Here is a 27,139-nt window from a genome sequence, read left to right on the forward strand (position 1 = left end):
GAGCTCACAATCTCCCCGTTGCCTAAGTAAGGAAAGGAGGAAGAGTCTGAGGGTCTCTGCTGGAGGATTAGCAAGCACTGCAAGGAGCTGATCTAAAAAATAAAATAAGTAAAATAAAATAAAAAGTAAATTAAAGTAAGAAAGAAAGAATACAAAACTACTGAGCACAGGTAGTCATAGATAACAATTCATCGAAAGAATTTTTGTACTAAACAGTTGTTCTATTCATATTCTTTTGAAGACCTAACCATCTCTCACATCAATATTTCTATTTTTAAAAAATATTTTATATTTATTTATTCCCCTTATTATTTTATTATTGTAGCCATTGTTGGATAGGACAGAGAGAAATGGAGAACGGAGGGGAAGACAGAGAGGGGGAAAGATAGACACTTTCAGACCTGCTTCACCACCTGTGAAGTGACTCCCCTGCAGGTGGGGAGCTGGGGGCTCGAACTTGGATCCTTACGCCGATCCTTGCACTTTGCGCTACGTGCGCTTAACCCGCTGCGCTACCGCCCGACTCCCTAATATTTCCATTTTATAAGTAAGAATTATAAAGAAAAAAAATGTCAGAGGAGTCAGCTTTGCAAGCCACGCCCACAAGGCGGAGCCATCTCTTCTGGCTCCGCCCCCAGCCCCGCCCCCTGCGGGGACCCCGCCAGCCCCGGGTGTCCAGGCCTCCCGGCCACTCGCCTGGCGGCGGGGTGGGGGGTGGCGGCGGGGTGGGGGGTGGCGGCGGGGTGGGGGGGTGGCGGCGGGGTGGGGGGTGGGGGCGGGACTCCCCGGGAGCCATGTCCGGGGCGGGGCCAGGTGTGCGGTCTGCAGAGCTGTGCTCCCAGGAGGCGCCTGCGGGGGCTTCTCTAGGTGAGACCCCGGGTGGGCGCTAGGGAGTCCCGGTGGGCCGGCGGGGACGTCGCGGGCTCTGAAGGTGGGGACCCACTGCTCGGGTGGACACCGAGGCGGGGCTGGGGCGCCACGTGTGGGCGGAGGGACGCGCCCACCCAGGTCCCCGCGCCACCCTGGGGTCCCTTCCCCACCCACCTCCTTCTCCCCCCACGTCGCTCCCCTGTTTTAGGTAGGTCAGCTCAGCTCAGCCAGACTTGAGCTGTTTCCTCTCTCTCCCCTCATTCGGGGTCTCCCAGCCTCCTTGAGCACCTGACACAGAGGCCTCAGCTCGGGACTCCCCAGCCCTCCAGCCCCCATGCCCCCAACCTGGGAGATCAGGCGCCAGATGCCAAAACCCGGGCAGAGCAGGTGCTGGACGCCTCGGCTCTGGGGTCCCCGGGAGGTAACAGGCTCCAGCCCTGAGATCCTGCGGCTCGTCAGCCTCCGAAGTCGATCAGGAGGGCAGGGCGCCGGGCCGTTACACTTTTCTCAAACCCCCGGCCGGTGGGAAGAAATCCTTGGAGGCACCGTTTGCGCCCTGGCCCGAGGGGCGGGGATTCCCGCAGCTCTGGGAGGTGCATTACGGCTGAGCGCCCAGACCTCCAGGTCCAGCTGAATCCGGAAGAGAAGCCCCCGGGGGTTTTGCTGGGGGTGGGCCGATTCCCCAGATGTGTGCTGGAGGCCCTGTGGGTTCCGAGAGCCTGTGCTGTGCTTCCCTGTCTTCCCAGGCAGTGCTTTACCTGCCCAGCAAGTGGCCTCTGCTTGGCCTGTGTTGGCAGTTGTAGGATCTTGTTTGTGAGCCCTTCCTTGAATAGTAAAACTAACTTGTCCTCAGACTTGGGTGCGAGTGGCACAGTGGGGACACAGGACATCAACTTGAACCCAGTTAGTTTCCGTGGACAGACACCTTACTGCTCCCTGCCCACAGTGGTCCCAGATTCTGGCTTCCTTCTCTCTTAAAAAAATTTTTTTAAAAAATTATCTTCATTTATTGGTTGGATAGACAGTCAGACATTGAGAGGGAAAGGGGTGATACAGAGGGAGAGAGACAGAGAGACATCTGTAGCCCTGCTTCACCTCTTGCGAAGTTTCCCCCCTACAGGTGGGGACCCGGGACTCAAACCCTGGTCTTTGCACACTGTAATGTGTGCACTCAACCAGGTGTGCCGCCGCCCAGCCCCTCTCTTTCTTCCTTCCTTCCTTCCTTCCTTCCTTCCTCTCTACCTCCCTTCCTTCCTCTCCCTTCCTTTCCTTCTTTCCTCCTCCTCCTCTTGGGCCTCACACATGTATGATTTCACCATTCAGCCCCTTTTTTTTCTTTCATTCATATAGAGAAACAGAAAAAGACAAAGAGTGGTAGCCCCTTCCATGCAAAGCTGCAGGTGGATATGGAGTGCTTCCTAGAAGAGGTGATCATTCTTGAGCTGGAAGACAGATGGGACTTTGGCAGGGAAGGGGTGAGGTGGCCGAGGCTGGGTGGGTCAGGAATGCAGGGGGAGGATGTGGCAGCAGAGGTGGGCAGGGATTTACTTGGCTGATGGCATGGACATGGGGCCTCAGAAAGCTGTTTTTTTTTAAAAATTTTTTTATTTATAAAAAGGAAACATTGACAAAACCATAGGATAAGAGGAGTACAACTCCACACAATTCCCACCACCACATCTCCATATCCCATCCCCTACCCTGATAGCTTTCCTATTCTTAAAGTTTTTTTATTTATTTATTTTCCCTTTTGTTGCCCTTGTTGTCTTTTTTGTTGTTGTTGTTGTTATTGATGCGTTGTTGGATAGGACAGAGAGAAATGGAGAGAGGAAGGGAAGACAGAGGGGGAGAGAAAGATAGACACCTGCAGAGCTGCTTCACCACCTGTGAAGTGACTTCCCTGCAGGTGGGGAGCCAGGGGCTCTAACCCGGATCCTTAGGCGGGTCCTTGTGCTTCAAGCCTCGTGCACTTAACTCACTTAGCTACCGCCCGACTCCTAGCTTTCCTATTCTTTATCCCTCTGGGAGTATGGACCCAGGGTCATTGTGGGGTTCAGAAGGTGGAAGGTATGGTTTCTGTAATTGCTTCCCTGCTGAACATGGGTGTTGACAGGTTGGTCCATACTCCCAGCCTGTCTCTGTCTTTCCCTAGTGGGGTGGGGCTCTGAGGAAGCAGGGCTCCAAGACACATTGGTGGGGTCCTCTGTCTGGGGAAATCAGGTTGCCATCATGGTAGCATCTGGAACCTGGTGGCTGAAAAGAGAGTTAACATATAAAGCCAAATAAATTGTTGACCAATCATGGACCTAAGGGCTGGAGTAGTGCAAATGAAGAGTTGGGGGAGGGGGGGGGTCTCCATTCTGTAGATAGCTTGCAGGCATATTTTAGTTATATTCCAAAGGGCCTGTGGCTATATTAGTTTTTTCTTTTCCCTGAATCTGAAATCTGATATGCAGGTGGGTTCAAGTTATTGTCTGGGGAGATGATCTCATGGCTGGAAAAAGGACCAGAAAGCTACATCAGGGAAGAGAGTAGCTCCCAAATATGGGAAAGGTGTATAAATATTGTTGACTGTAAACCCCATTGATTTGATGTGATCAGGGCCCCATATTCAGCTTAGGAGCCTATGTGACCTCTGCATCCCTGTAGATCTGAGCTCACATTCTGTGGCCATAAGTAGGAATGTTCCAAGCTGCCCCAATATCAGGACCCATCTTCCTCAGGTGTAGCATAGAGTTTGTTGTCCAGCCTCCCTTCAGAGGATGGAACAGTCTCTACTGTTGTTGATCCAAGTTGAGGGCAAGGTCCTATAAGGCCTGAGAACTTAATAGACTAGTCTTCCCAGAACTGGTGGCTGACTAGCAAGTGATTTCAGCACAAGGACATTCGGAGATCCTGGGGAGCACAGACACCTTGCTTTGCCTGAGTTTGCACATGTGGCATACTAGTCGTGGACTCTCTAGATATGAAAACCCATCTCAGCCTCTGACTTGACCCTCTTTCACTGACGGATAAACTGAGGCAGCTTGAAAGTGAAAAGAGTCACAAGCAACCTAGTGTTAGAACGAGTCACTTTCTCAGTGGAGGACTCAACCTCCTGACTTGTAAGATGAGCCTGGTGGTCGCCCTTTCCCAGGACGATCAAGATCACGGTTGCTCTTGGCTGTTAAGCCCTAACTGCAGGCCCCATGCCTGGTTCACTCCAGCCTTGGACTGGTCCCATCCCCTTTTACGGATAAGGAAAGGTGGTATGGTGGTAGGGGGTTTTCTTTCTTTTACATATATTTCTTTATTGGGGGATGAATGGTTTACAGTCGACAGTAAAATACATTTCTCAATTTTCCACAATTCAACCCCCTCTAGGTCCTGCTCTGCCATCATGTCCTAGGACCTGAACCCTCCTCCTCACCCACCCCAGAGTCCTTTACTTTGGTGCATTACATCACCTCCAGTCCAAGTTCTGCTTAGTGTTTACCCTTCTGATCTTATTTTTCAACTTCTGTCTATGAGTGAGATCATCCCACATCCATCCTATTTCTGACTAATCTCACTTAACATGATTCCTTCAAACTCCATCCAAGATGGGGTAAAAGAAGTGAAATCACTTTTTTTTTTCACCAGAGCACTGCTTAGCTCTGGCTTATGATGGTACGGGGGATTGAACCTGGGACTTTGGATCCTCATGCATGAGAGTCTCTTTGCATAACTATTATGCTATCTACCCCCGCCTGTGAAATGACTGTTTTAAATAGCTGAGTATATTCCATTGTGTATATAGACTACAACTTGCTCAGCCACTCATCTGTTAGTGGACACCTGGGTTGTTTCCAGGTTTTGGCTATTACAAATTGTGCAGCTATGAACATAGGTTTACACAGATCTTTTTGGATGGGTGTGTTTGTTTTGTTGGGATATATCCCCAGGAGAGGAATTGCAGGGTCATAGGGCAGGTCCACTTCTAGCCTTCTGAGAGTTCTCCAGACTGCTCTCCACAGAGGGTGGGTGGCTTTCTAAGTGAGGGAAGAGCCAAGCTAGACACTGGCCAAGCACCCACGTTAGCATCCTCTCCACCTGACCACACCACCCTGGGCCAGGAGGTCTGCCTTCCCTGTAGTTACAGGCATTTGACCCTGAACATGCCTGTGTTTCTGGTCTTTGGGAAACTGGTGTGTGGATAGAAAATGATGCTTGCTCTCTCTTCTTGATATGGTGCTGGGGAGTGGACGCAGGACCTTGTGCCTGCATCATAGCAGTGCGAGGCCTTTCAGGTCCAATCTTTTCCATTCTAATTTTATTTTAGAGAGGGATTGGGGGCCAGGTGGTGGCACCCCCAGTTAAGTGCATCCAGTACTCAGCGCAACGACCTGTGCAAGGATCCGGGTTCGAGCCCCCAGCTTCCTACCTACAAAAGGGACATTTCACAAGTAGCAAAGCAGGTCTGCAGGTGTCTATCTTGCCCTCTCCCTCTCTGTCTTCCCCTCTTCTCAATTTCTCTCTGCCCTAGCCAATAAAAGAGAAAAAAATGGCTACCAAGAGTGGTGGATTCATAGTGCTGGCACCAAGCCCCAACTATAACCCTGGAGGCAGAGAGAGAGAGGGAGAGAGAGAGAGAGAGAGAAGAGACACTTCAGCACTGCTCCACTGATCATGAAGCCCCCCCTGCAGGTGGGAACAGCGGGCTTGAACCAGATCCTCAAGGTTGACAAAATATATACTCTACAGGTAAACCACCACCCAGTCCCCATCTTCAATCAAAGGCTGAATCAGAAAGTTAAATAATTTATCTGAGAAGTAACTGAAAACACTGGGGATAGTTCATTCAGTGTCTGTTGCTATCTCTCACTTTTATCAATAAAAAAAAGAAGAAGAAAAGGGAAGAAAGAAAAATAAAAGGCAGGGGTTGGGCAGTAGCACAGTGGGTTAAGTGCACGTGGTGCGAAGTGCAAAGACCTGCGTAAGGATCCGGGTTCAAGCCCCCGGCTCCCCACCTGCAGTGGAGTTGCTTCACAGGTGGTGAAGCAGGTCTCAAGGTGTCTGTCTTTCTCTCCCCCTCTGTCTGCCCTTCCTCTCTTCATTTCTCTCTGTTCTATCCAACAATGACGACATCAGTAGCAACAACAATAGCTACTACAACAACAACAAAAAAAGGGCAACAAAAGGGGGGGGAAAGCAAAAAAAAAAAAAAGAAAGAAAAAGCTTCTGTGGGAACAGTGGACCTGTAGAGGCAGTAAGCCCCAGCAATAACCTTAGTGGGGAAATGGCACAGTGGGGTATATGTCGGAAGGGTCGCCTTCTGGGCTCAGAGCTATAGCCATGGGGTGCCTCCCAGGTGCCCTGTGGGGAGCACCTTGCTCCTGAGTCCTGCACCTCTGTGTGGTGGCCTCTGGAACTTCTGGCAGTGACTGTCCCTGGTCAGAGTTTCTGAGTCCCTGGACCACAGAGACCTGGCTGAACACTGCTGCCCTTCACATCAGTTCTAGTGGTGCCACTTTTCCTGTCTCATGTGGGGACATTCTGAGGAAGTGGGTGCCCAGGTCAGGCTACCTTTGTTCTTAGTTATGTCATGTCACGTCACGTTAACGGTGCGTTTTTTTTTTTTTTTGCCTCCAGGGTTATCACTGGGGCTTGGTGCTGGCACTACAAACCCACTGCTCCTGGTGGCCATTTTTTCCCATTTTATTGGACAGGACAGAGAGAAATTGAGAGTGGAGGTGGGAGACCAGGTGATAGTGCACCAGGTTAAGTACACAGTGACCTACACAAGGATCTTGGCTCGAGCCCTCGGCTCCCCACCTGCAGATGGGTCACTTCACAAGCGGTGAAGCAGGTCTTCAGATGTTTATCTCCCACCCCCCATCTTCCTCTCCTCTCTCAGTTTCTCTCTGTTCTATACAACAACAACAAAAAAATGGGAAAAATGGCCTCCAGGAGCAGTGGATTTGTAGTTCATGTGCTGAGCCCCAGCAAAAACCCTGGAGGCAGAGAGAGAGACAGAAGAGGGGGAGATAGAGAGGGAGAGAGAAAGACAGACACCTGCAGACCTGCTTCACTTGTGGAAGTGTCTCCCCTGCAGGTGGGGAGCAGAGCCTTAGACCCAGATCCTAGTCAGGGTCCTTGCGCTTTGTACCTGATGTCTCTCCTCCCCCACCACTGCATTCTGGCATTCTGGCATTTATTGGTAGTTGCACTGTCCCGTCTGTCTGGGAGCCAGGGGTACTGACTCTGGCAGAACCTGTTCTGTACGGCCCCATGCCTGAGCCGTTCTACCTTCCTACCTGCAGTGACCGCGCTCAGAGCAGCACAGCAACAAGTCCCTTTGCAGTTGGTGCTGGTGACTGTCCGTCACAAGGAACTGGTTTGGCAGGTCAGGAGTCCAGAAACTCCTTGGAAGCTGTGCCTCTCCCACCTCCCCCGAGTCATGAAGCAGAACAAGCAGAAGCAGCACTGCTTGGTACTATCTGCAGGAAGGTTTTTTATTTTTAATTAAAATATTTTATTTATTTATTTTTGTGTTTTCTTTTTCTTTTTTTTAATATTTACTTATTAGATAAAGATAGAGAGAAATTGAGATGGGAGGGGGAGATAGAGAGGGAGAGACAGAGAGACTCACCTGCAGACCCGCTTCACCCCTTCTGTAACTTTCACCCTGCAGGTGGCGACTTGCAGAGGGCTTGAACCAGGGTCCTTGTGCACTGTCATGTGTGCACTTAACCAGGTGCGCCACCGCCTGGACCCCTGTTAATGAATTTTTTTGCCTCCAGAGTTATTTCTAGGGCTCGGTGCCGGCACTATGGATCCACTGCTCCTGGAGCCCATTTTTTCCATTTTGTTGCCCTTGTTGTTGTCCTTATTGTTATTGTTGCCATTGATGTTGTTGTTGGACAGGACAGAGAGAAATCAAGAGACATGGGGAAGACAGAGAGGAGGAGAGAAAGATAGACACCTACAGACTTGCTTCACCACTTGCAAAGCGACCCCCCTGCAGGTGGGGAGCCGGGGGCTCGAACCGGGATCCTTACGCTGGTCCCTGCGCTTTGCCACCTGTGCTTAGCCTGCTGCGCTACCACCCAACCCCCCTGTTAATTTATTTTGAATGAGATAGACAACAGTGCACACTGCTCAGCTCTGGCTTTTGGTGGTGCTGGGGATTGAACCTGGCACTGTAGAGCCTCAGACATGAGAGTCTTTTGCAGAGCCATTTTGCTATCTCCCCAGCCACCACCCCCTTTTTTTCTTCATTTTTTTATTTGAGATTAATAGTAAGTTATCAGATTATACTGTCCAGTTCTGTGTCCTCACCCTCCCACCACCCTGAGAAAACCACTGGCGTTCTCATGAGTCTTAGCATCGGTTTGTTTGCTTCTGTATTTTTTTTTCCCCAAGTCCCTGCGATTTTCTAGATTCCACATATGGGGGAAAGCACGTGGCAGTTGTCTTTCATCTCTTATTTTGCTAAGCAAAATCACCTCCAGTTCTAGGCAGGAAAGCTATGTGCTTGGCTGGGAGCCCCAGGGATCGACTGGGGTTGTGGGTGGTGTGTCCAGAAGATGCCTGCTCTCTGCTCTCTAAGGCATGCTCTCTTGTCAGATTCATGTTAGCCTTGAGGCCGCTGCAGTGTGGGGTTCTGTGGAAGGGCTCCAGCAATCAGAAGCAATTCTCTGGGGCTGGGAGACACAGGATGTCCTGCCCCCCCCCCCCCACACACACACGAACAGGCACACATGAACACACCGCCCTGCATCGCCAGTCACATGGAGGGAAAGCCCTTTGCCTGGTCAGAAATCTCTAGGCATCCCAGGATTGGGGGACAAAAGGGGTGGCTGGTGGTCTCTTAGAAAACATTACGTACTTCCTGCAGGAACCTTGTGTTCCTGCTAGGGGGCAGTGTGTGCAGAGGCCCCGAGGCCACTGAAACTTGGAAACTTCTGGCAATGACTCTGGCCCAGGTCTGAGTTTCTGAGTCCCTGGATGGCAGCAGACCTGGCTGAGCACTGCCCTCACCCTGTGGGTTAGAGGGGCATCGGGGGCTGAGGTCTTTGGCTTTCACATCCTTTAGTTAGGAGAGGAGAACCCCACCTGCACCCCCATCTGAGTCTGGATGATGACTGGCAGAATGGGGTGATCGAGGCAGACGGTGAGGGACCCCTGCCTGGGTGTTGGTGAGAAGGAGCCAGGAGGAGGGGCCCTGAATGCTGGGCTCTGTTGCGGACACCCCTTGTCTGTTCTTGGGTAAGAGACACCCCCCAAATAGTTGTTCATGTCCTTGACTCTGGGCTGGACGAGGGCTGGTTCTCAAGAGTTGGATGTGACCCAGCACTCAGAGAGTGCAGCTGCCAGGGCAGACAGTGACAGGGGAGGTGGGGCTGGGGCCTCGCTGGAGCCCAGAGGAAGCCGTCTCCAGTCAGGATGCTTTTGATGGTGACTAACAGAAAAATCCAGCTCTGAACTGGCCCGAGTCCAAAGGGATGTATTGTCGCATGGGGTGTTGAGAGGGTGGGTATGGTTTGACCCGGACTCTGTGATCCCCTGCTTTTTAGGGGAACCTCTGTTTCTTTGCAGAAGGGATTGGGGGATGACTGGGGTGTTAAAGTTAGCTGTAGCCGTTCCTGGCCTTATCTTTACATCCAGAGTCCTTTCTTGAAGCAAAGTGTCTTTTTTAATATTCTTTATTTTTTGATAGAGGGGGAGATACAGGAGAGACCCCTGCAGCTCTGCTTCACCACCATTGAAGCTTCCCTCCCTGCATGTGGGGACCAGGGGCTTGAACCTGGGTCCTCAAGCAAGGCAATGTGTGCACTCTACCAAGTGAACACACCACCCTCCCCTTAAAGTTCTTTTAGAAGAACACCCTGGAGAACTCTGTTATCTCGTGGGCCTGCGTGAATCCTTCCTTGCAGTCAGAGAAATTGTTGTGTGCTGACTGGCTCAGACATGGCTTCCCCCACAAACATCTGAAAAGGGACATGGGGGGGGCAGTGACACACTTAAGGAGTGTGTACATTGCAGTGCTCAAGGACCAGGGTTCAAGCCCCTTGATGCCAACTGTGGGGATGGAGCTTCACAAACAGTGAAAAGTGTTGTAGGTGTTTCTCTTCCTCTCTCTTCTCTCTATCTTCTCCTCCCCTCTCATTTCTCTGTCTAAATAAATAAATTAGGTAAATGTAGCTGCCAGGAGTGGTAGATTCGTTGTACAGGCACCAAGCTTTAGCAGTAATTCTGGTGAGACAGAGAAAGAGGGAGAGGAGGAAAGAGAGAGAGAGAGGACACAGGGTAATCCAGGCCAGCAGAAGCAGGGTGCTGAGAGACAGAGCGGGCTAGCTGCTTGCAGCCGGGGAACTGCAGGTGTGCGCACTGGAAGAGAAGGGGCACCCAGGCTGGGCAGTAGGGGCGCTGGGGAGCGGAGTCTTGACACTGGTGTTAATAAAACCACAGGAAGGCTGGTGGCATTTGTCCATCGGGTGCTGTTGGATCGGGCCTTGTGAACAGGCCTCTGACTAGGTCACCCCCCACCTCCCTTCTGCTCCACTTCCTGAGTGAACAGTCTCATGTGTCTTCAGTCCAGCAGTGAGGACCCCACAGTTTTGGTTACAAGTGGTAGGGGGTAGGGTGGGAGGAGGTTGGCTGGATTAATAAATTTGTGACCAAACTGACAAAAGGGTGACAATTACTTTTTTTTTTTTTTAGTATTCTATTTCTTTTATATAGAGAGATATAGGGCAGGGGGTAGATAACATAATGGTTCTGCAAAAAGACGCTCATGCCTGAGGCTCCAAAGTCCCAGGTTCAATCCCCTGCACCACCATAAGCCAGAGCTGATCAGTGCTCTGGGAAAGAGAGAGAGAGGCTAGAGCACTGTTCAGCCCTGGCTTATGGTGGTGCTGGAGTTTAAACCTGGGGCCTTTGAGCCTTGGTCATGAAAGTGTTTTGCAGAACCATCATGCTGTCTCCCCAGCCCTTGACTTACTTTTAAAAATATTTATTTATTCCCTTTTTGTTGCCCTTGTTTTTTTATTATTGTAGTTATTATTGTTTCTGTTATTTATGTCATTCATTGTTCAATAGGACAGAGAGAAATAGAGAGAGGAGGGGAAGACAGAGAGGAGGAGAGAAAGACACCTGCAGACCTACTTCACCGCCTGGGAAGCAACCTCCCTGCAAGTGGGGAGCTGGGGGCTCAAACCAAGATCCTTACACTGGTCCTTGCGCTTTGTGCCAGCTTTGTGCCACCTGCTCTTAACCCGCTGTGCTACCACCCAACTCCCAGGTATAACTATCTTATTTGCTGATGAGCAAACAACTGCCGGGTAACCACCGTGCAAGCCCCTTTCTCCCTACAAAACACAGGGGTGGGGAGTCGGGGTGTTCAGGTGCCATCAGGACTTCCCCCAAACCCTCCCAGCCACCCAGCCACCCACCCATCCCCAAGCCCCCAGAAGCCTTTTCCAGAACACCCTGCTCCGAGCAGCCCCTCCTTAGCCCCACACCTCCCAGAGCCACTCAGATAAATCTGGTGCTGATTTGCCTGAGGTAAGGAGGTGTTAATTTGTAGCGACAGCATTAAGATAATTGTCGTGAGGGTCTGTTTGTCATGTGTGAATGGATTTTTATAGCAACAAACCATTTTGCTATGAATTATAAATAACTTCTGGGCGATGTGGGGCTCTGTGTGCCCGCTACGGGCTGCAGGAGCATCAGCCCACAGGGGCTCGTGATGGGGTGCAGCCTCTGTGCCTGAACCCCCCTCCATCCCTGCTGAGACGGGGGACGGCTGGGGAGACAAGGACTGGGCAAGAGAGAGAGCGTGGACTCAAGGGCAGGCATAGCAGGCTGGTGACAGGCTTCTGCCTGAAGCCCACTGGTTGTCTCTGGTTTTCGCTCTTGGGGCACCGATGGAGCCTGGATAGTGCGCCTGGCTTGCCATGTGCATGAGCGTGGCAGCCCCCAGTCACTTTGGGGGAAGCGTCAGTGCTGTGGTGTCTTTCCTCTGTCTCTTTGTTTGGGGCTGTCTTGTGGTCACGAGAGCTGTTTTGTGTGTGTGTGTGTGTGTGTGTGTGTGTGTGTGTGTGTGTGTGTGTTTACGTCCTTGTCTTAAATTCAGAAGGAAAAAAAACAAAAACCCTGAGTCAAAAAATGAGAGGTTTTGGCACTCAGGCGGTAGTGCAGCGGGTTAAGCACACATGGCGCAAAGCGCAAGGACCAGAGTAAGATTCCCACTTCGAGCCCCCCGCTCCCCACCTGCAGAGGGGCTGCTTCACTTAACCCACTGTTTCATAATATGATATGGTCTCCTTGGCCTTTTAGAGTCTGCTATGGAGATAGATAGCATAGTGGTTAGACAAGATTTTCATGCCTGAGACTTCGAGGTCCCAGCTTCAAATCCTGTCTATAAGCCAGAGGAGAGTAGTGAGCTGTGCTCCGATTAAAAGAAAGGGAGTCAGCGGGTAGCACAGCAGGTTAAGCACACATGGTGCAAAGTGCAAGGACCGGCATAGAGATCCTGGTTCGAGCCCCCGGCTCCCCACCTGCAGGGGAGTCGTTTCACAGGTGGTGAAGCAGGTCTGCAGGTGTCTGTCTTTCTCTCCTCCTCTCTGTCTTCCCCTCCTCTCTTCATTTCTCTCTGTCCTAACAATGACGACATCAACAACAACAACTACAACAACAATAAAAAAACAAGGGCAACAAAAAGGGAAAATAAATATTTTTAAAAAAGCAAAAAATGAAAAAGCAGGGAGTCGGGCAGTAGCACAACAGGTTAAGCGCAGGTGGCAGAAAGTGCAAGGACCGGCGTAAGGATCCCGGTTCGAGCCCCCGGCTCTTCACCTGCAGGGGAGTCGCTTCACAGGTGGTGAAGCAGGTCTGCAGGTGTCTATCTTTCTCTCCCCCTCTCTGTTTTTCCCTCCTCTCTCCAATCTAACAACAATGACAACAGTAATAACTACAACAATAAAACAAGGGCAACAAAAGGGAAGAAAGAAAGAAAGAAATAAAGAAAGAAAGAAAGAAAGATGTCTGCAGTAAATCCTTCCCTGTGCTAATTCCTGTGTTTCATCCATGTCTAGTGTCTCTGCATCTTCATTTTTTAAAAAAAATATTTATTCCCTTTTGTTGCCCTTGGTTCATTGTTGTAGTTATTGTTGATGTTGTTGTTGGATAGGACAGAGAGAAATGGAGAGAGGAGGGGAAGACAGAGAGGGGGAGAGAAAGAGAGACACCTGCAGACCTGCTTCACCGCCTGTGAAATGACTCCCCTGCAGGTGGGGAGTTGGGGGCTCGAACCGGGATCCTTACACTGGTCCTTGCGCTTTGCGCCACCTGCGCTTAACCCGCCGCGCTACCGCCCGACTCCCGCATCTTCATTTTTTTAAAAGAATTTTTATCACCTCTGTTATGTGGGTGCAGAGGATTGAACTCGGGGCTTCAGAGCTTCAGGCATGAGAGTCTCTTTGCAGCACTATTGTGCTATCTACCCCCGCCGGGCCATTCACCTTTGGGAGGCTGCTTCTTGGAGGCCTTTTAGCCTCCAGGCTGCTGCAGCCATTGTAGATTCCAGAACCTTCTTTCTTTCTCTCTTATCCCAGGTCACTCCTCTGCTCAGTGGCCTGCTGTGTGTACCTACTGCTGCCCTCGAGGCAGACTGCCCCCACCCCCAGGCAGCTGGCCTTGCTCCAACAGGGGAAGCTGTGACATCGAGCTTCTCCAGACCCCAAATATTCATTTCCGGTTTAGAAACATTTTCTCCCATCTGTTGTTATGGCATACCCTGGGGCTATTCCACTTGGAGCAAGTCTTGGCAAATCATCCCCAGCAGCTGAAATCTCCAGATCGGAATGCAGCTGCCCCCCTCACAGGAAGGTTAATTTAGTTAAAAAGAGTGCTTGGAAAAAAAAAAAAAAGTCTGCTTGGCAGAAATCCAGACTTCTGTCCCCAAAGAGGATTGCTCTCTTTGCACTTACATGTTCCTGCTGGGTCTTACTCTTCACTTGACAGATGTCAACCCCACCCCCTAACCCCCACTCCAGACGCTAAAGGGTCCTGTACCTTCTTCCTGTCCAATTTGGTGAAGTTCTTCAAGGGATCCGATTAGAACTAGGTATCCAGTGTGGCCAGGCTCAAGTTTCGGTGCCTGCGGACATGTCAGAGCCCCAGGGAAGTGATAAGCTTGACCTGGATTCCAACTCTCTCCTCCCCTCCCCTCCCCTCTTTCTGACCCACATGGAAGCAGGGTCTGTCCCCTCACGCACACACAAATACACACACCACATTTAAGTGTGAACCTGTACCCCTGAATTCTTACAGTTTTGTCCACTAATGTTAAGTCACTAGTAATATTTTTTATTGTACAGAGAGAAATTGAGGGGGTGGGAAGATAGAGAGGGAGAAAGACACCTGCAGACCTGCTTTACTGCTTGTGAAGCAACCCCCTGCAGGAGGGTACGGGGGTTCAAACCTGGATCCTTGCATGGGTTCTTGTGCTTTATACTATGTGCACTTAACCCAGTGTGCTATCACCACCCCCATCACCCCCTTCCTTCTCGATTTCTGGCTGTGTCTATCCAGTAAATAAATAAAGATAATACAAAAAATTTTTTAAAAAGGTTTAAGTACAGGTAGGTAAATAAGTAATTATAGTACATCTACTCTGTAGAAACCTAAGTGGTGCGGGGTCCCTGTCCCCTTCCAGGACTTGTCTCCTTGGATCTCAGGCTGTTCATGGAAGGAGAAGTGTCCCCTCTGTGACAGAGACGTGTGACAGAAACGTGGTGTCAAAGTGGTTTGCGTTCTCTGTGAATCAGAAGTGGGGACGTGGGGTCAGGGATGTGGCTTAGGGGCCAAGTATTTGCTTTGCGTCTTCCAAGCCCCCCCTGGGCCTGCACCAAGAAATAGTGAAGCAGAAAGGGAGTGTGGGAGGCTGATCGCATGTCGAGGGGAAAAAGGAAGCCAGCCAACGGTCTCCCTTGGAGGGTGTTTCCTTTATCCTCCTGCTTGGTGCAGGAGTCCTTCCCCAGCCTCCAACAGTGACTTCATCTCTCCAGAACTCTTGTGCAGACCTAGTTGATACCTACCCCCACTTTCTTGGGTTATTCTGTTCCTCCCTTCTCGGCGTGTGTTCAGCACCCGTCTGTGTGCTTCTCCCATAGGCTGTCAGAAGGTTCCCACACCTGGACCTGCGAGGGCCTGCCTTCCCTCTGCCCATCAGGAGAGCATGTCCCAGCTGGACCTGGAGGAGCTGGCTAACATAGGTAGCGTGCTCTCCCCTTCCACCCTCTTCTGAGAGAAGGGAGAGTCAGCGCACTCTTGTCTTTTAAACCTAAATAATCTACTCCTGTGACTTGAAATGCTCACCCTATAGAAACGTGCTTGGTGCAGGAGTCCTTCCCCAGCCTCCAACAGTGACTTCATCTCTCCAGAACTCTTGTGCAGACCTAGTTGACACCCACCCCCACTTTCTTGGGTTATTCTGAGGCTCCTATGCAGGACATCCACACTCACTCCTAGGGCTGCTCTCAGTGGGCCAGGTTCGTGACCCACTTTACAGACTAGCAAACTGAGTCTCTGGCTTTGCCCAAGGGCACCCGGACACAGCAGACAAACTGGCAGGAGAGCCCTGCCCCTGGGGATCCAGTCCTTGGTCTCATTTTTCTCTTTCTTTTTGTTTTAAATATTTATTTAATCCCTTTTTTTGTTGCCCTTGTTGCTTTTTATTGTTGTAGTTATTATTGTTACGGATGTTGTCTCTCTTATCCCAGGTCACTCCTCTGCTCAGTGGCCTGCTGTGTGTACCTACTGCTGCCCTCGAGGCAGACTGCCCCCACCCCCAGGCAGCTGGCCTTGCTCCAACAGGGGAAGCTGTGACATCGAGCTTCTCCAGACCCCAAATATTCATTTCCGGTTTAGAAACATTTTCTCCCATCTGTTGTTATGGCATACCCTGGGGCTATTCCACTTGATGTTGTTCGTTTTTGGATAGGACAGAGGGAAATGGAGAGAGGAGGGGAAGACAGAGAGGGGGAGAGAAAGAGAGACACCTGCAGACCTGCTTCACCGCTTGTGATGTGACTCCCCTGCAGGTGGGGAGCCAGGGGCTCGAACTGGGATCCTTACTCTGGTCCTTGCACTTTGCACTATCTGTGCTTAACCTGCTGTGCTACCGCCCGACTCCCTCATTTTTCTCTTTTCACTGAATGGGTACATATGGGTTAGGAGAGGTGGGTATATAGCTACATAACAGGGGCAGGTGCATCGTGGGTATGTGGCAGGGATAGTATGTACAGAGGATGTTTAGGTGGATGCAGGGTGCACACTGAGCAGACACACAGTGGGTGTACAGCTGAGCCTGTGCCTGGTGGGGACACAGCTAAGGAGGGTACACAGTGGGTGCACAGCTGAGCCCGTGCCTGGTGGGGACACAGCTAAGGAGGGCACACAGTGGGTGCACCAGTGCGACCTGGGAACTTCAGTGTGCTACCCCTTCTCCTGGAGCAGACCACTGACCCTCAACCTCTCCGTGTCTCAGAGCTGCAGAGAGATGAGGTAGTGGCAGCCTCGCTAAACACGGGACGAAGGCCCTCAGTGGCACCCACAGCTGGCCAGGACCCTGCGCTGAGCACCAGCCACCCATTCTACGATGTGGCCAGGCATGGCATCCTGCAGGTGGCAGGTAAGTCGCTGGCTGGTGGCCCTGGGACCACTACCGGCGGGCCCTGCGGCGGGGTGGCTCAGCCAGCTGCTCCACTCTGCCTGCAGAATGAAAACCTGCCTGATTTTCAAAAAGCAAATTGGGGGAGGGGGTTAGCTAAAAAGATAGCTTACTGGGTTGGGCGCCTGCTTTGGTCCTTGCACATGGTCACGTGTGCTCTCAGCCAGGTGCGTCACTGCTAGGTCCCAGAATCTGAATCTTATTGACAGTTTCATTTCTTTCCATGCACGAACGTTTCAAAGCCTGACCTGGGCTCTCTGCACTGTGTTTGTGAAGGAACATTTACTGATTCCACTGCCTACTGTCATCACTGTCACTGTGGCTACTTAGGAAGTGGACAGGCTGGGTGCACCAGGAGCTCCTGCTCGTTGGCTCCCTCTGGGTCCCCTCCACCCCCCGCCATTGAGTGACGGAGGTCAGAGCGGCCCCCTGGGAGTCCTGGGGTAGCTCCGAGTGGCGAGTGGCGAGGGCAAAGTGTGCAGAGAGACAAGCAGTAAGCTTTGTTTATTGAGGGAAAAAGGCAAGCAGATACACCGATAGCTCAGGGAGGAGGTTGAGGAAATCATTAGCCCAAACACAGAGCAACACAATGTATAGTCACATATTGACCTGCAAACTGTTTGGTCACAAGTAAAGGGTTACCATACAAGGTTTGATCACTAGCTTTACAATGTATATTTCTCTGGAGGTAAATTCAGGCACTTTAGGGTGGGGTGGGGGGCAAAAGGAGGCAGCTGAGCAATCAGGATGTTTGAGGCGGTTTTTCAAGTTAGCCATACACATTAATTCGTGGCCTTTTTAAAAAAGAGGAAGGAGTGGCATGTGTAGAAAGGTGCCCATGTCCAGGGTTCCAACCGTCGTAAATTCCAGAGGTCAGGGGGGACCATGTTTTCTCAACATGGAGGGGGGAGGGCCAGGGGTCTACCTGCTCAGATTCTCATGGAAACAATGGCCTGTACTTTCCGGATAACGGGCCCACTCCCAACATATCCTCCTTTTTACTTTAATAAAAATGTAGGGGTAGATATGATAGCAGAAATTATCTAGAGCTCGGAGTCAAAATAGAGTTGCTGGGAGTCGGTGGGTAGAGGCTTGTAGGAGTGAACGCGAGCCTGATTAACAGTTACTCTGGTCATATCATGAATGTGAAGCTGAATGAATTTAAGCAGAAAGGGGGCATGGAGAAAGAGCAAACAAATCAAAATCAAGGGGTCCCACAAGGGGGAGGACCCAGGTGTCAATGGGCCTTGCAGCCATGAAGACGAAGATCCAGGAGCGTAGTTTAGTCAGAGTCTGTATATTCTGTTCGACCAGCCCAGATCCATTCACGTGAAAAACAGCACTCCTCCTGCAGGAAGACACAGGTCCCACCTTTTTCTGCCATCAGCAGGTCCAGTGTGCGACATTTCTGGAGGGTCTCTTTGATGAGAGAGGTGATCTGATGTTTTGAGCTGGTATCCACAGAGGCTTTGGTTGGTCCTGTGGAAAAACACAAGCAGACCCTCTGCCCATGGCTAGGAGGGGGTCTGGCCCTTTCCATAGTCCACCACAGGGGTTTAAGTGCAAGTGGCACAAAACTCAAGGATCCCGGTTCGAGCCCCCAGCTCCCCACCTGCAGGGGAGTCACTTCACAGGTGGTGAAGCAGGTCTGCAGGTGTCTGTCTTTCTCTCCCTTCCTCTGTCTTCCCCTCCTCTCTCCATTTCTCTTTGTCCTATCAAACAACGATGACATCAGTGACAACAACAATAACTACAACAAGGGCAACAAAAAGGAAATAGATAAATAAATATTTTTTAAAAAGATAAAAAGAATGTGCAGAGAGCCTAGAATGAAAAGGATGTCATATTTGGAGGCTGAATGGACTCTAGAATTCTGGGCAGCAGAGTGGCTTCCAGGCTCCTGTATCTTGTGAATGAACATCTGTCCTGGACAGGCAGGGTGCTTGTCTGTGTGTGTGTATCAGGCGTGCAGCCTCCAGATCTGACCTTGCACATCTGGAGCAGGATGGGGAAGCTCTCAGGCCAGGCTTCTGTTTCGAGCAAACTTACTGGGAATAGATGTGCATGCTTCCTCACAGAGGGAGTGAGTTTAAAGTGGCATCCATTTCCAGAAATGTTCCCTTGTTTTCTCCTAGTTTTTTAAGTATTTTTTTCTCTTTTGTTGCCCTTGTTGTTTAACATCGTCATTGTTGTTATTATTGTTGTTGTCACTGTCATTGTTGTTGGACAGGACAGAGAAAAATCGAGAAAGGAGGGGAAGACAGAGAGGGGGAGAGAAAGACACCTGCAGACCTGCTTCACCACCTGTGAGGCGACCCCCCCCCCCTGCAGGTGGGGAGCTGGGGGCTTGAACCTGGATCCTGATGCCCATCTGTGCGCTTTCTGCCATGTGCACTTAACCCGCTGCACCAGCACCCGGCTCCCAGTATTTTTTTTTTTATTTAACTTTTTCCTTTCCTTCATTTGATAGGACAGAGAGAAACTGAGATGGGGGTGTGGGGGGATAGGGAAAGGGACAGAAGAGACACGTGCAGTGCGGCTTTGTTATTTATGAAACTTTTTCACCTGCAGGTGGGGACTGGGGGGGCTTGAACCATGTCCTTGCATATGGTAACGTGTGTACTTAAATAGGTGGGTCACTGCCAGGGCCCTTCTCCCAGTTCTTAATATTCTGCTTGTTTGTGGAACCAGAGCCTTATACATGTGTAATTTCACTGTTATAGACCACTTTTTTTTAGAGAAGGAGAGGAGAGGAGAGAAGGAGAGGGAAATAAAGAGGAGGGGGAGAAGGTAAGGGCGAGGGGCTCAAACCTGGGTTGTACACAGGGCAGTGCACGCACCCGAGCTTGTGGACTGTCTCTCCGGGCCTTGCTACTGTGTTCTGTTAATGCTGCCCTGGGGCTGGCGCTGGGGACTCACATCTGCTCTGCTCTGGTCTGCTCTGCAGGGCAGGACCGCTTTGGAAGGCGCGTCGTCACCTTCAGCTGCTGCCGCATGCCCCCCTCCCACGAGCTCAACCACAAGCGCCTGCTGGAGTAAGTCCTGCCCACCCCAGCCCCCGTTTGTGTGCAGACGCACCGTGCTCGTGCGTGCACCCCTTCTCCGTGCGCACGTGTTCCGCCCCTGTCTGCAGAGCATGCTCAGGAGGGCAGAAGTTGGCTGTTGGGTCTCTAGGCTCTTGGCCAACCGACAGACTACCGGGTCACTGCCAGGACTGACCTTGCTCCAGACCTGGGTGACTTCAGACTCACTCTCCTGAACTCAGGCCTTGGGCTCTGGATTCCACTCTTCCTCACCCCCCCTTTTTTTTTTTTGCCCCCTTCTATTTTATTTGATAGGACAGAGAGAAATTGAGAGGAAAGGGAGAGAGAGGGAGAGGAAAAGGGACACCTGCAGAACTGCTTCACCTCTCTGCTGGTGGGGAGTGGGGGCTCAAACCTGGGTCCTTGATCATATGTGCTCAACTGGCTATGCCACTGCCTGGCCTCTACTCTTTTAAAAAATATATTTATTTAAGGCACCAGGCAGTGGTGCACGTGGCATAAAGTGCAGGAACCGGCATAAGGATCCTGGTTCGAGCCCCCAGCTCCCCACCTGCAGAGGGGTCCCTTCACAGGTGGTGAAGCAGGTCTGCAGGTGTCTGTTTTTCTCTCCCCCTCTCTGTTCTTCTCCTCTCTCAATTTCCCTCTGTCCTATCCAACAACAATAATAACAATACTACTAACAACAATAATGATAACAGCAACAATAAACAACAGGGGCAACAAAAGGGAAAAATAGCCTCCAGGAGCAGTGGATTCATGGTGCAGGCACCGTGCTCCATCGATAACCCTGGAGGCAAATAAAAAATATATTTATTTATTGGCTAGAGACATAAAGAAATAGAGAGGGTCAGGGGAGCTAGAGAGGAAGGGGGGACCTTGTAGACCTGCTTTGCCAATTGTGAAGCTTCTTTTTTTTTTTTTTTTGTTATAAGGGTTATGGATGGATGTGGTTTGATACCTACACAATGACTCCACCTCCCCTCATGGTCATTTTTTTCCCTTTTTTTTTATTCACAGAAATAGAGGAATGTGGGTGGAGAGGGAGAGAGACAGAGAGAGACACCTGTAGCATAGCTTTACCCCTTGTGAAGTTTCCCCCTTGAAGTTGGGGACCAGGGGCTTGAACCTAGGCCCTCGAGGAAGAAGAAGATGGTTGTCCTCTCCCTAAGCCAAGCCCCTCATCTCTGGGCATCTGGAATTGGGTGTCCACAGGAGGGGCAGAGCCAGATGCTCTCGTCCACTGCTGGAGAGAGCGGTTCAGCCTTGCCGGTGGAGAGGCTGCCCTGTTGCTCCTCTCAGACCCCTGTCCCCCACTGCCCCCACTGTGAGAGCACATGCACCACAGTTGGATGGCATGCCAGAAGCTGGAGCCCCAGCTTGGAGTGACAAAACAAACTGGTCAGATCATAGAAGCTTCTGGAAATCTTTAGAGATATTTAGTTACTTGTCTATTACCACCAGGCCAATCACTGGGACTCAGTGCCTGCATGACTCCACCACCATTCCCAGTGGCCTCCCCCCCCCCCTTTCTCTTTGATAAAGAGTGAGAGATAAGAGAGGGGGACATGGGTTAAGTGCAGATGGCACAAAGTGCAAGGACCAGCGCAAGGATCCCGGTTCGAGCCCCCATCTCCCCACCTGTAGGAGAGTCGCTTCACAGGCAGTGAAGCAGGTCTGCAGGTGTCTATCTTTCTCTCCTCCCTCTGTCTTCCCCTCCTCTCTCCATTTCCCTCTGTCCTTTCCAAATACGACAATATCAATAGCAACAACAGTAACTACAACAATAAAAAAAAAAAACAAGGGCAACAAAAATGGGATAGGTAAATAAATATTTTAAAAACTTGAGAAAAAGGGGGGAGAGAGGATGAGAGAGACAGCTGCAGCACTGCTTCAGCACTTATGAAGCTTGCCCCTGCAAGTGCAGAGTGGGGACTTGAACCTCCATCCTTGGGCCTGGTGAGGTGTGCCTTCTACAGGGTATGCCAGTGCCTAGCCCCTTCTTCAATGTTAATACAAGAGAAAACGAGAGAGCGAGTGTCATAGAGAGTCAGAGCACTGCTCAGCTGTGGCATGAAGTGGCAGGGATTGAACCTGCAGCTTCTGGAGCCTCAGACATGCAGGTCGATGCTCTTTTAGACTGAGTTGTTTTCCCATCCCTGTGCCTTTGGTCTGATTGCTTCTTCGGAATCCCCCAGCACAAGCCTGGTTTACCTAAAAGTTTTCTGAAGCTGCAGGAATTGCAATGATGGGGGCACAAACCTTGAAGGGCTTTGGAACCAGCCAGATCTGCCAGGGGATGGGAAGGACCTTCAGAGATGGGCAGGCGGGGGCCCCCCGGGGTGGTCCCCCATGGTGAGCTGGCCTCAGGGCACCTCACCCCACTCTGGTTGAGGGGGCCACAGACCAGGAGCCTGTGGGGTGCTAAGAGTGCCCGGGAGCTGGCTGGAGCTGGGGGTTGCATTAGGACGATGTCCTGAGTTCCACTGACTCAGTCACTTGGAAACAGTCACTGTTATGTTATGAATCCCACCTCAGTCTGAGCAAAGTACCAGTTGGTCCGTTAAGCTCTCTCATCCATCTTCAGGCCCAGGGAAGCTTCATGCAGTGATGGGGTAGTGCCGCAGGCGTCTCTCCCTCTCCCTCTCCCTCTCTGTCTGCCTCTCACTCTCAGGTGGGAGTGGTAAGAATGGCCACCATAGACAGCTGCAGAGGTTGCTCACTGCACAAAGACATTGCAGTCAGGGACCACACGCGCCCAGTACTCTTACCCCCACTGCTGGGAGGGGCTGTCCTCAGGACTTACCCAAAGGCACCAGAGTGATTTTGTTTTCTAATGTTTTGTTTTGTTTTTTCCCGTCAAAGCACTGCTCAGTTCCGGCTTCTGGTAGTGTGGAGGAATTGAACCTGGGACTTCTGGTGCCTCAGGTGTGAAAGTCCTTTGTAGAACCATCCCCTACCCTTTTTAAGTTTATTTATTTTTATTTTTATTTTATTTGATAGGACAGAGAGAAACTAAGAAGGGGAAGGTGGGATAGAAAAGGAGAGAGAGGGGGTCGGGCCAGGTGGTGCACCTGATTAAGCGCACGTGGCGCAAAGCACAAGGACCGGCTCAAGGATCCTGGTTTGAGCCCCCGGCTCCCCGCCTGCAGGGAAGTTGCTTCACAGGCGGTGAAGCAGGTCTGCAGGTGTCTTTTTCTCCCCCTCTGTCTTTCCCTCCTCTCTCCATTTCTCTCTGTCCTATCAACAACAAAATAACGGCAACAATAATAACAGCGACAACAACAACAATGGGGAAAAGATGGCCGCCAGGAGCAGTGGATTCGTAGTGCAGGCACCCGCAACAAAACTGGAGGCAAAAAAAGAAAAGGAGAGAGAAAGAGAGACACTAGCTGCACTGCCTCACCACTCATGAAGCTGCCTTTTTGTAGGTAGGGACCAGGGGCTCGAACCCAGGTCCTTGCACTTGATAACATAGGTGCTCAATCAGGAGTGCCGTCACCTGGCTTTAGGCTTCTTGAATTTGGCAGGAAGAGCCCCACGTCTGAACCTTTTCTACAGCCACCAGGAAGCATTGGCAGCATGATGCCACCACCCCCACCACCACCCCCAGTCCAAGGGGGTGACGTTCCTGGGGCCAGATGTGCGCTCCTATTTTTGAGATGGGTGAAGAAATAAGTCCATGTTGGAAACTCAACTAGCAATTTAGCTAATGACTTCCCGTGCCTATCGCACGAGGCAGATGTGTTCAGATAGATGCCTGGCGGAAGTCAGCAGATTTATGGAAAGAGCCGGGGGGTACACTGGGCCTGGGGAGAGGAGCCTGCTTTTATTATAAGTGTGTCCGGTGTGGAGAGATGAGATGAGTAAAGACATTCCCCGCTTGGCTCTCCCTTTCTTGCAAAAAAAAAAAAAAAGTCAAGAAAGGCAGAAGCAGCCGTACTGAACGAAAAGATACAGCATTTTCAAGGCTTCAGGAACTTTGTGTGCGTTAAGATCCGTCTGGGCTCTGTCTGTGAAGGTGACTCAGTGCTCCCTGAATTTCACTACTTTGACTTCACCCAAAGGGCACTGGGTGGAAAAAAAAAGCTACTTCCCAGGCCAGATGGTATGCACCTGGTCCAGTGCACATGTTACAATGTGCCAGGACCCCAGTTCAGGCCCCAGCTCCCCACCTGCAGGGGGTGAAGCTTCAACAAGCAGTGAAGCAGGTCTGCAGGTCTCTCTCTTTCTCTCTCCCTCTCTGTCTCTACCTTCTCTCTTGATTTCTCTCTGTCTCTGTCCAATAAATAAATCATTTTTAAAGGGAAAAAAGGAAGTTCAATAAATTAAAAAAAAAAAAGCTGTTTTCACAGTTGGTGAGTTGAGCTGGGTGCCACGGGATGGGGTCAGCTTCGATTCACGGCTGCCTTTCAGAACGTCACTCACAGCATCGAGTGTGAGGAGCTCTGGATTCAGGACCCTCGGTGCAGGTCCTGGCTCTGCCCTTCATGGTCCTCCTCTGCCAGCCTCCACTAATGACTATGAAGTGGACTAAATGCATCTCCCTTGAAGGGTAGCATGAGTGAATGTTTGAGGAAGCCTGCAGGTCACTGAAATTCCAGCAGCTGACACGAGTCTCTTTGTCAAGCCAGCGCACAAGCTTCTCTTGGGGTTTCATGAAACAGCCAGCCCCAAGACTTGGGTGCATGGCTGGGGAGACAACTCAGCCCACTAGAGCAGCAACTTGCCTCTCTGCGGCCACAGGTTCAATCCCTTGGCAACATTATGCCTGACTGAGCAGATATCTTTCTCTCTCTCCCTCTCTCACACACACTCTGTCTTATTTCTTTATTTATTTTATAGGGACAGAGAGAAATTGAGCGAGATGGCATAAAACAACAGAAATGGGTGAGTCGGGCAGTAGCGCAGCAGGTTAAGCGCACGTGGCACAAAGTGCAAGGACCAGTATAAGAATCCGGGTTGGAGCCCCCCCTCCCCATCTGCAGGGAAGTCGCTTCACAGGTGGTGAAGCAGGTCTGCAGGTGTCTTTCTTTCTCTCCCCCTCTCTGTCTTCTCCTCTCCCCATTTCTCTCTGTCCTATCCAACAATGACAACATCAATAACAACAACAATGAACAACAAGGGCAGCAAAAGGGAAAATAAATAAATTTTTTTGTTTGTTTGTTTTTATTTTTTTTTCCCCCCTCCAGGGTTATTGCTGGGCTCGGTGCCTGCACCATGAATCCACCGCTCCTGGAGGCCATTTTTTTTTCCCCTTTTGTTGCCCTTGTTGTAGCAATAAATAAATTTTTAAAAATAAAATAAATAAAACTGCAGAAATGTATTCTGTCATCAACCTGGGGGCCAAGCCCAAAATCAGGGTGCCAGCAGGACCACACTCCTCCAGGAGAGCCTCTCTCTTCTATTTTATTTATTTGTTTATTTATTTATTTATTACCCTTTGTTGCCCTTGTTTTATTGTTGTAGTTATTATTGTTGTTGTTATTGATGTCAGCGTTGTTGGACAGGACAGAGAGAAATGGAGAGAGGAGGGGAAGGCAGAGAGGGGGAGAGAAAGACAGACACCTGCAGACCTGCTTCACCACCTGTGAAGCGACTTCCCTGCAGGTGGGGAGCGGGGATGTGAACCAGGATCCTTATGCCGGTCCTTGCGCTTTGTGCCATGTGCGCTTAGCCCTCTGTGCTACCGCCTGACTCCCGAGCCTCTCTCTTCTGACCCGTAATGGCTGTTGGTGCCCTTGACCCTGTGGGCTGGTGGCCTCACTGCTCTGCTCTGTCATCTGCATGGTGTCTCCCTGTGTTTCATTAGAGACATGTGACTGCACCTGGATGATCTGTCAATAGATAAATTCCTCTCAGGCTGAGGAAACGGCCCGCTGGGGTGGTACATGTCCAAGTAAACTGCTTTGCCATGTCCACAGCTCAGGTTCAATCCTGGACCCCACTGCACTGAATGAAACTTCACCTCACTTTTGCTCTCTCTCTCTCTCTCTCTCTCTCTCTCAAATAAGTAAGAAAGTCCTCTCAAGAGCTAAGATTTAATCACACCTGCAGGACCCTTTCCCCAAATAGGTCACGCTCATGGCATCTCACATGGATGTCTTTGGGAGCCATTTTCATCCGTCACATCCACTCCCTAGCTGTGCAATCTTAGGTCAGTCACGGAACTCCTCTCATCGTGTCTGCTGTCCCCTAACAAGTGGTGGCTGGTCCCCCTAATGGGGCAATCTCCACGTAGCCTGGGGCAGATCAGTGCTGGTGGCCCTTGGTCCCACAGCTGGTGTCATGGAGAGAGCACTCATGGTCTCCATGACAGAAGCTGGCTTTCCCAACTGGGCTCTCGTGCTCTGTGTGCAGGTATTTGAAATACACCCTGGACCAGCATGTGGAGAAGGACTACGTCATCGTCTACTTCCACTACGGGCTCAACAGCCAGAACAAGCCGTCCCTCAGCTGGCTCCAGAGCACCTACAAGGAGTTTGACAGGAAGTGTGTGGCCCTGTGCTGTGGGGATGGGCGCAGGGTTGACCTGAGGTGGGGGTGAGGGGGTGGGATGGGACACAGCTGACACAAGGGGTCGTGGCTCTGCAGTGCGGTGGATGAGATAGTGGGGGTGGGGCCAGGAAGTGAGGCAGCCTGCAGTGGCTGGTGTCACCTCCCTTCAGGGCCAGCATCAGACTGTCACAGATGGAGGGGGAGGGAAGGGGGACAGGACACACATGTCCTTAAAAGGTCAGACAGTGGGAGTCAGACGGTAGCACACGTGGTGCGAAGTGCAAAGACTGCCATAAGGATCTTGGCTCGAGCCCCGGCTCCCCACCTGCAGGGGAGTCGCTTCACAGCGCATGAAGCAGGTCTGCAGGTGTCTTTCTCTTCCCTTCTCTGTCTTCCCCTCCTCTCTCCATTTCTCTCTGTCCTATCTAACGATGAATGACATCAATAACAACAATAATAACTACAACAATAAAACAAACAAGGGCAACAAAAGGGAAAATAAATAAATATAAATTTTTTTTTAAAAAAAGGTCAAGAGTATTTCTCTGGGGACTGTCTCAGTCAGTGCTACTCAGCGATGCCACATGGATGGGTGGCAGGGGAAACTGAGCCCCGATAAACTCTAAGAGCCTCCAAGAGACAGCTCACCCGGTAGAGTGCACACTTCCGCTCCAGGACAGAGTTCTGAGCTCCCACTCACCGTAAGGGAGCACTGTGTGCAAAGGGGAAACTTCCCGAGTGTCGGAGCCATGATGTGGCGTCTCTCGTTCTTGCTCTGCTTCACTTTCCATCTCTAGCTCCCTTCCCCACTCTGTTTCATTGGATAGGACAGAGAAAAATTGACTGAGAGGGGTGAGGGTCCTAGGGAGGGAGAGAGTCGCCTGCAGACCCACTTCGCACTTGTGATGCATCTCCCCCACCTGCAGGTGGAGACCTGGGACTTGAACCCTGGTCTTTGCACATGGTGATGTGTGCATTTAACCAAGAGCAGCATCACTTGGCCACACTGTTGCTTACTGTCTGTCTGGAAAAA

General features: G+C 51.0%; 1 protein-coding gene across 1 annotated transcript in view; it reads left to right on the forward strand.

The window, feature by feature from the left end:
• Positions 1–773: 773 nt before the first annotated feature.
• ARHGAP8 (Rho GTPase activating protein 8) overlaps positions 774–27,139 on the forward strand; it is a 62,165-nt gene continuing 35,799 nt past the window's right edge. The window contains exons 1-5 of the mRNA XM_007531917.3: positions 774–867; positions 15,009–15,110; positions 16,385–16,528; positions 19,515–19,602; positions 25,969–26,100. Coding sequence (XP_007531979.2) covers positions 795–867; positions 15,009–15,110; positions 16,385–16,528; positions 19,515–19,602; positions 25,969–26,100 — 539 coding nt within the window. The 5' untranslated portion in view covers positions 774–794. The remainder of the gene's footprint in view (positions 868–15,008; positions 15,111–16,384; positions 16,529–19,514; positions 19,603–25,968; positions 26,101–27,139) is intronic.

This window comes from Erinaceus europaeus, chromosome 4, assembly GCF_950295315.1.
Source record: "Erinaceus europaeus chromosome 4, mEriEur2.1, whole genome shotgun sequence".
NCBI lineage: Eukaryota > Metazoa > Chordata > Mammalia > Eulipotyphla > Erinaceidae > Erinaceus > Erinaceus europaeus.